The following is a 9433-nucleotide window of genomic DNA, read 5'->3' on the forward strand; positions in this document are numbered from 1 at the left end:
AAAAATTTAAGGGGGTCTGAATACTTTCCGTACCCACTGTATAAATCCCACTAGTTTGTAACTTACATTTTCACCAAGTGGCTCAATGTTTATTTGAAAATAATGTTCTAATTATACAGAGGAAAGCTGCATCACTTGACCGAGGTTCCTGAAGAAGAGATGAGCCAATAGCCTGGTGCTGGCTCATCAATGCTCTAAAAGTTTTGTTTATTAAATTTCATGAGACAGTGAGAGACTGTACACTGTCACTCTGTTATCAATTGAATAATCTTTAGCTGTAACTAGAGGCTGAGTTTGATCAAATACTCCCTTTAATTTGTGTACAGTAGGGGAAAGGTATTGTCCCACCTCAACACCAAAATTACTACTGGTGAGAAACTGAGCTAGAAAGCTAGCAACAAAATACTATGATGAACACTACAAAAATTGTAGTTCAAATTAAAATCTAAAACTTGATGTAAAAAGGCAAAAGTTAAATTAAAGTGGCAAATGAAAGCAACTGGTTGAACTGTCGTCAGAGCTTAGAGCAAATTATCTTCTTCCTTTGGAATTTCATTTGTTGCATTTCTAGTGCTATGAAAGACGTATGTCCATTAAACAGTGTGGAATAATCCTCTGGCGGATGCTTGGCTCATGTAATATCGTGCCATTGGTTTAGGTTACAGCATTTGGGGGAGGTTTACAACAGTTAGAATTACTGCCCATAATGCTAGGTGTGTCTGATTTGCAGATATAATTAATTGTTGTCCTTCACGACAGTTCCATCAAAACAAAGACAAATGTTCATAAGAGCCATTGCTTTGATTTAAAAATGACAAGAAGCTTCAAAAAAAGCAATGCATGCACGTACACTTCTGAACCTCGTTATCTAAACGTCTGACATGAATTGGGAGGAAAAAAGCAACCTGAAGCTGATGTATAAAACTAGTTAATGAATATGATAACTATAACAGAAGAAAAATATTAAAGATGGAAAAACAACAAAAAAAAAGCTACATTTTTTTGAAAAGAGCTGAAGCAAAATGGCAGCCAGTGCAGTCCCTTACCAGGTTAGTTTTGTTACTAGTTCGAATACGTACGGGTATTCCCAGTAACTGGGGATCAACCGGCTGACGGAAGGGAAGGGACTCAGGGTCCTGCCGGTACAAAGCTTCCAGGGTGGGCATCAGTGCCTGGCGCAGCTCCTCTGGCTTAAAGACTGGAAAAAATGGAGCAAGAACAACAAATGAGAAATGAGGGAAGTACACTTGAGCACACTTTGGCATCTCTTCCCAATCACTAATGAGCAGACAGTGGCAAGTCGTGGAACAACAACACAGTGAAGACTGAAAATGTACTTTTCTTCTTGCTTTGAGTGCTGACTGAGGAGCTGTTGGTGGCTGTTGACCCCGACCCCTCCTCCTCCTCTTTGGGCTCTTTCTTCAACTCTCGCTTCTTGTCTTCACCTGCTGCTGCTGAGGAAGACGCAGAGGATGAAGATGTGTCCATGGGCTCATCTTTACACCCCTCTCCTGATGGCTTCTCTTTCTTGATCTAGGAGGAAAATTGAAGCGTCAGTGATTTCAGATTCAGCTTTAATTGCAAAGAATTTCGAGCACACAAGGAATTCGTCTCCAGCACAGAGGATCTCAGTGTGTTTTAGACAATACAAATGGTGTGATCAAAGGCAGGGGAATGGCATTTCATACTTGACGAAATGTCCAGGATTTTGAGACACATTTTTAAAGTGAGGCAACCTGACCTCTGGCTTTTCCTCCATCTTCACGTCAGGCTGACCCTTGCCAATTTTGCCCTTGCCATCTCCTTGAATGTCAGCCCCTTCGTCATCCTCCTCCTGCTTCTTCATCTCCACTTTGACATCTTCCTGGCTGGGAGGAGGGCCGTCTGCCGGTGCGAGCTGGGAGCTGGGATCAGCACTGCTGTTGACTGAGGCTGGAGAGGACACCTGACCGTCCGCTGTCAGAGAAGCCTTCTGAGATAACTGAGACAGAAAGGACAGAGATGGAGTGAGGTTTTGAAATGACAAGTTAAAATCCACAACCTGCAAAGTTTATTGATCCAGTTGAAAGACTCGATCATTTATTTCTTCCTAAAACTCATTTGTCCTTCAAAATTTTTATAGGACACGTTTTTGAGACAAAGTTGTTCAATTTTTCATTTGGATTTTTGTGCACTTAAGAGGAAACCAAAAAAAAAAAAAAAAGAGCTTGCATACAAGCATAATGCGGATCAAGCATCCCTTGTAATTCGAAGGTTTGCTGAACTGGAGCGACAGGGAAGCCAAGAACATCAATGAATAAGGCTTAAACATGGTTTGAGAGAAAAAAGTCTATGCTGAGCAAAGCAGTGAAAGCTGGGCGATGTACTCACCGGAGTCGGGGGCAGCTGCAATGACACATGAGCATTCTGGGGAGGCACCAAAGAATTGTGGGGGCCTGAAGAAGCCACACTCCCAAGTGTCTGCTGTGGAAGCTGACTGGCCTTCTCAGAGTTCACCACCTCAGATGAGTGTTGCAAAACTTGTTGTTGCTGTTGCTGGGGGTGCTGTAGAGGGGGCAGCTGTGATGTGCTGGGGGTCTGTGGCTGGGGAGTCTGAGAACCAGGCACTCTGGGGGGTGTCTGATGGGGTTGAGGCGTTAAGCTGCGCGCTGGGGATGGCGAGTTTGTTCGGATGGGTGGGCAGTGAGGGTAGGAGTTAGGTTGGGTCGGGGTGGAGGATGGAGGCAAGTTTGGTACAGGTGTGGCACCACTGGTACTACCAGACCCCACGGAGCCTCCAGGGGCTCCAGCGGCGGACGGTGCTGCGGGGCTGCTGGCTGGGAGAGAAGGTGGAGTTGGCATCTGGTTCTGCTACAGAGGATAAGACAAGGTTAGAACAAGGTGAGCCAGGGGTGTCTGCTCTTGTTAACTAACACCAAAAAATTTTTTATTGAAGCTTTGCAAATGAGGAATCCACAGGATATAGGAGAGATAAAGAACAATATAGGTCATAGGGAGGTTTTCTCAGAACTCTGGAACTCCCCAAACACAACACTTTATTTAGAATCAGTCACTTTGAATCCTACAAAATGAAATAATCACAGAAGAAAATCAGTCGTCATGAATCATGTGCCAAAATCCTGAAGACGGTCATTTCGTTACTATTCATCAGTTCCAGCTACGTGCTATGGGATGTTTATGTTCCTCCTCATTCACATTTGTTTGATGCATTTCCCACTTCCCAATAAAAACTGCTTCGAATCTCACTATATCACATCCTTTTTTCAAGGTTCCCCTTGTCACAGTTCTATCAGTCACCTAAACCTTACCGGTGGCACAGCAGTCTGTGCTCCTGGCTGGTTCATACCAACGGGACCAGAACCAAGTCCAGGACTGGACACAGGAAACTGGCCTTGAGGGAGATACTGGTTCTGTAACTGTGTGGCACTGGGCTGACCCATCCTTGTTGCTCCCATACCCATCTGGAAACAAGACAAGAAGAGACATGTCAATGTAGGTGTGCCAATTGTATGTTTTTATGTAAATGAGAACTTAAACACACCAACATGGTTCTTCTGGCTTTTCTGTTTCTTTGCTCTTCGTGCACCCTCCTCCACATCAACTACAGCTCAGATTTCTTAGGATAATTAGATTTGGAAAACAACATCGTCTCAACCATTTAGACACCCAAGTATTGGAAAATGATTTATCTATAACTTTCAAACATGAAGTTCATCCCAAATTTTGGGATTTTAGTTCCGCTTTTAACACCATCCTTCCTCACAGACTAGTGTCCAACCTACAGGCTCTTGGACTTTCCAGCTCCATATGCCTTTGGATTTTGGATTTTTTGACTGCCCGCCCGCAGAGGGTTAGAGTAGGTTCTTATATGTCGACTGTCCTCACCCTCAGTACCGGCTCCCCACAGGGCTGTGTGCTGAGTCCCCTGCTCTATACCCTCTATACACAAGACTGTACCCCTACCCACCCCAGCAATACCATCATTAAGTTCGCTGATGACACTACTGTGGTGGGGCTTATCTCAAGGAACGATGAGTCCGCCTACAGGGATGAGGTAGAGCGGCTTTGTAGCTGGTGTCGGGAAAACAACTTGATCCTCAACACCGCCAAGACCAAGGAACTGGTAGTGGACTTTAGGAGGAATAAAACGGACATTAAGCCACTGTTCATCGACGGAGATCAGGTGGAGAGGGTGGCCGTCTTTAGGTTCTTGGGTGTTACCTTTGAGCAGCACCTGACTTGGGGCGCAAATACCACTGCTTTGGTGAAGAAGGCCCAGCAGAGATTGTATTTTCTCAGTCTTTTGAAGAAAAACAATCTGAATGAGAAACTGCTGGTGTCCTTCTATCACTGCTCAATAGAGAGCATTTTAACATACTGTGTCTGTGCCTGGTTCGCCAGTTGCACAGCTGCAGACAGGAGAGCGCTCCAGAGGGTTATTACCAGAGCCCAGAAGATTATCGGTTGCCCCCTACCATCTCTGGAAGAACTGTACAGTTCCCGTTGCTTGAAAAAAAGCACAAAACATTCTGCAGGACCCATCACACCCTGAACACTGTCTGTTTGAACTGCTGCCTTCGGGGAGAAGATACAGAACAATTATAGCAAGGACAAACAGATTAAGAAACAGTTTTTATCCGAGAGCTATTGTTGCTTTAAATGCTGCTAAAACCTTAAAATTTGAATGATTGATGGGATTGAACTGTGGAATAGTCAGATGTGTATGGATGCGAGTGTGTAAATTTGTTGGGTTTTATTGTTTATGATTATTTTTTATCATTGAAGGACTGCATTTTTAATTTCGTTGTACAATGTACAATGACAATAAGGTAAAGTAAAGGGGTCTGTGATGGAAATGACGGAGATGCCAACCTGGTTCACTGGAGCATTAAGTGGAAGAGGGGGTGTCGACCTCTGACCCATCGACTGCATCCCCATCTGACCAAACTGGCTCATTCCTAAAGGTGAAGCAGAATGGAAAACAAGAGGTAAGAAAAATGCTCAATAGTCACTCTGAAACTGGCTCTTTCACTTTTTATTTAAAAAAAAGCTGTCTGACCCATCAATAAGCTATGAATGTTTGCCATCACTGTAAAAACACACAGCTCCGCAGTATCACCAGCAAATAACCGATTCCGTACTGCCAAGCAGCATCCTTCTTCCTCTAATGCTTGTACCATTTTGGTATATAATCATACATAAAAAGGATATAAACACAAAGTATTTCCTGTCTATCTGCAACAGACAATGACAAGAATCTGGTGTAACCACATCTACAACATATTTTAAAATAGGCAAGTACGTGAATATATTTTTTTTTGTCTAAACAAATTATATGTTAGTTCATTTCAACCTTGATTGTTTTGAAATGTGGCGGCCCTGGCTCCCACACAGATATGGACTACGTTCCTGAACAGAAAGTGGCTGGGATGAAATATGTTCAGTGAAGTCTGCAGATCTTTGTTTTTGCACAAACAAGTCACTGTGGAAAATTTAAAATGTCATTTCTTAAACTATGAAATCTCCAAATGCAATTCTGTTCACTCCTGTTGTGTGGAAGTGGCAGCAGAGATGTCTCAAAATAAAAAGATCTGCATATTTTGATACCATTACAAAAAATATTTGCTCATCATAAATCTGCAGCAATCTTAAGCTTAATCGTCTGCAACTCACAGGCTGCCCAATACACTTTTAATATTTTTAATTTGTAAAACCCTTAGAACTAGACTATTTAAAATAAATGTGCCCCACTGAGACCTGTGGACTCTTGTACAAGGGGGGTCCTGGCCAGGATAGCTGGCGACAAGGTTACAGACAACAATTAGTTACAAACATTGACCATAACAGTGAAAATGTCACACAGTAATTAGACATACCCGCTGGGCTCTGCATCCTGCTGACCATCTGATTGGGCCCAGCTGGTCGGACCATGGATGGATCGGCGTGAGGACCGTCTGACAAAGCAAACAAACTCCTTCATACTTGGGAATGTGAAACACTTACATGACTTATTTTTCCATTTGAAGATTTGATCCTTGATTACAATTATGTATATCAGGTAACATGGCTTTGATTAAAGGTTAAGCAGTGAAAATGCTGCAGCCAGAGTACTGACAGGAACTAGCAAGAGAGATCATATCTCTCCCATATTAGCTTCTCTCCACTGGCTCCCTGTAAAATACATAATAGAATTTAAAATCCTTCTCCTAACATACAAAGCCCTTAATGACAAGGCTCCATCGTATCTTAAAGACCTCGTAGAGCCTTATCATCCTAACAGAGCACTTCGCTCTCAGAGTGCAGGTTTACTTGTGGTTCCTAGAGTCCACAGAAGCAGAATGGGAGGCAGAGCCTTTAGCTATCAAGCTCCTCTCCTATGGAACCAACTCCCAGTCTCAGTTCGGGAGGCGGACACCCTCTCTACCTTTAAGATTAGACTTAAGACGTTCCTTTTTGATAAAGCTTATAGTTAGGGCTGAGCCTTCCCTTAGTTATGCTGCTATAGGCCTAGGCTGCTGGGGGCCCCATGATGCTCTGAGTTTCTTTCCCCTCCCCTCCCCTCCTACTCTGCTCTGATCTCCTCTCCTCTCCTCTCCTCTCTTCTCTCTCCCTATGCTTCTATATGCCACCATTACACATTACTAACTTTGTGTCTCCTCTCTCCCGTAGTGTGTCCTCTCTCTCTCCCTGTACCTTTCTGCAGGTTGCCCTGGCCCTGGAGCTCTACGTCTCTGACGAGCAGTCACCAGCCACATTGACCTGATCAGTGTTTGATTGTTGTGTCTTGTTGCTTTTCTTCTTTTGTCTCTCCTCTATCCACTCACCCCAACCGGTCGAGGCAGAAGGCCGCCCACCAAGAGCCGGGGTCTGTCGGAGGTTTCTTCCGTTAAAGGGAGTTTTTCCTCCCCACTGTCACCAAGTGCTTGCTCAAGGGGGATTTGTTGGGTTTTCCCTATATAATAATATTGATAACAGTAAGGTCTAGACCTTACTTTGTAAAGTGTCCTGAGATGACTTTTGTTGTGATTTGGCGCTATGCAAATAAAATTTGATTTGATTTGATTTGAAACGTCCTTTCCATTATCTGCCTGCAGTATGCTGTATTTACTTGTGTTCATGTATGTCTATGCACACAAAGAAGTATCAGAGGGAGGTGAGAACAGTACATTTACTTACTTGGGGGCTGCCCTGGGGCTATGGGCGGTTGTCCCAAGCTGGGGGGGCCCTGCGGGAGGCCTGAGGGGGATATGCCTGGCTGACTGGGCATCATGCCCTGCTTCTGCAGGCGTGTCCTCCTCTTTTCTTCCAGCTCCTTTTGGATTTTGTAGATCTTCTCTGCCAGCAGGTGGTAGTACTCTGCCTACAAGGTGATGCAGCACATGCATAAAATAAATACATGCATTTATTTCCTCACTCCTTAGCTAGAAAGTTGTGATCTTGCCACATTACTTAATGCTCTGCGTGTTAGTTTTGTACCCTGCTGTTGGCTGACTCGTACATGTCTCCCTCTACTTTTCGAGCGTAAGCCACCAGATTCTCCATCCGCCGATCCTTCAGTGCAGCTGGGTCAGGAGTAGGGAAGATGGCCTGCACACTGCTCGCATACATTAACAAACAGGACAGACATACAGCTACAATTAACCTGAGGACAAAGGCATCTAATTGAAACCCAGAACTGGAAATGATCTAATATTCCACTCAGTTCATTTCATTAGCTCCTGCTCATAGGGGGATATTTGGGGCTGCTTGCAGGACACATCGGACTCACAGCTTGTGGACAAGGTGGTTGCGGAGGTCCTGCTTGATGTCTTCATGCCAAGACTTCCTCATACCAGCAACAGAAGGAGGACCTGCTGTGGGCATGGAACCCACATTTCCCACACCATCATTCATCAAACTGCAGGAAATACAGACAAGATAAAACATGACTAAAGGGTAACACACAAAGGTGGCATTAACACACACACTAAAGTCGTGAACGCAGTGCGGAAACAGCTACTTCTGCTACATCATGAGTACATTTTACATGAAAGGTGTTTTGCATTATCAATGCATTTTCCTAAAGCATTCATGGCTTTTACTTGTATTAAGTATTCCTACATTTTGGTATAAGCTACTGGTTAACAGGAACATAATCAGGTGAGGGTGGTGTTCAATCACAAAGCGCTAAGGTGCAGCAGCCTATAGCCAAATATAAATCAACCAAATCATCATCATTTTTAAACAGAGTTGTTAACTCTCACACTTTCGGCATGAGACACCTGTCCTTCATTCAAGAAAAATGGGCTAGAGTTTTTCTGTGCACACTGCGTTTTAGTCCACAAACAATACAGAAAGCCAAAAAAAGATAGTTTGTGGTTTTGTGGGAAGAGTCACACACACCTCTCCAAAATCACAAAACACCTTTCATGTAACCTAATGTTGAGTTTGTTGGTTGTAGCTCTTGGTAAAGTTCTTTCCTCTGAGTTTATTAAATACTTGTTGCTCTCACACAGCTGTAGGAACGATATGAACATCTCTAAAGTTGCTGTGTGCATTTACATACGTGGTTCAACAGGAGTAATATCAATTTATTATAACAGGTTTCTACACTTGAGACAGGTAAGCTATCACACACGGTCACGGTTTATAAAGGTACAGTCAAATCATTTGTTCCATAGTGCACCTGCCATCACAGCTGCTCACACTTTACAAGTGTTTTCATTAGTGAGTAAAAGTCTGAGCTGTTTATTCTGCAAAGTCACTAGTGGTTATGTAAAGCACTTTGAGCTGCTTCCGTGTATGAAATGTGCAATGTGAATACAGCTGCCTTACCTTCCAAGTCTGCTATAATGAGGACAGAAGGTTTAGCTACCTCCAAAATCAGCGGTGTTATTGCATTACTTTACTTCATCTCTCACCTGAGGAACATAAACCTCTACCTACTGTTTTTTAATAATATGACAGGACTGTGGGTCACGGAGCTCCGGGGTTTTTTTTTTTTTTTTTTACATTTTAACACCCCTCCTTGAACCGCCACCTTATTGTGGTGGAGGGGTTTGAGTACCCGAGTGATCCTAGGAGCTATGTTGTCGGGGACTATATGTCCCTGGTAGGGTCTCCCAAGGCAAACAGGTCCTGGGTGACGGGTCAGACTAAGAGTGGTTCAAAAGCCTTTTATGAATAAATTAAAATCAAGGACTGTGATGTCGCCCAGCATGGCGCAGCTGGGGCCCCACCCTGGAGCCAGGCCCGGGGTTGGGGCTTGAATGCGAGTGCCTGGTGGCCGGGTCTCCCCTCACGAGGCCCGGCCGGGCTTAGCCCGAACGAGTGACGTGGGAACGTCCTCCCGTGGGCCCTCCGCCTACAGGAGGATCCGTAAGGGGTCGGTGCACAGTGGATTGGGCAGCAGTCGAAGGCAGGGGCCCCAACGACCCCATCTCTGGACACGGAG

General features: G+C 44.3%; 1 protein-coding gene across 1 annotated transcript in view; it reads right to left on the reverse strand.

The window, feature by feature from the left end:
• ep300b (EP300 lysine acetyltransferase b) overlaps positions 1 to 9433 on the reverse strand; it is a 43791-nt gene that overhangs the window by 19361 nt on the left and 14997 nt on the right. Inside the window, 10 exon segments of the mRNA XM_020587820.1 lie at positions 1080 to 1198; positions 1338 to 1533; positions 1742 to 1981; positions 2371 to 2850; positions 3309 to 3461; positions 4873 to 4958; positions 5877 to 5954; positions 7177 to 7360; positions 7477 to 7594; positions 7769 to 7897. Of these exon segments, the coding sequence (XP_020443476.1) occupies positions 1080 to 1198; positions 1338 to 1533; positions 1742 to 1981; positions 2371 to 2850; positions 3309 to 3461; positions 4873 to 4958; positions 5877 to 5954; positions 7177 to 7360; positions 7477 to 7594; positions 7769 to 7897 (1783 nt within the window).

The sequence above is a fragment of the Monopterus albus genome, unplaced genomic scaffold (genome assembly GCF_001952655.1).
Source record: "Monopterus albus unplaced genomic scaffold, M_albus_1.0 scaffold483.1, whole genome shotgun sequence".
In the NCBI taxonomy this organism is placed as follows: Eukaryota; Metazoa; Chordata; class Actinopteri; order Synbranchiformes; family Synbranchidae; genus Monopterus; species Monopterus albus.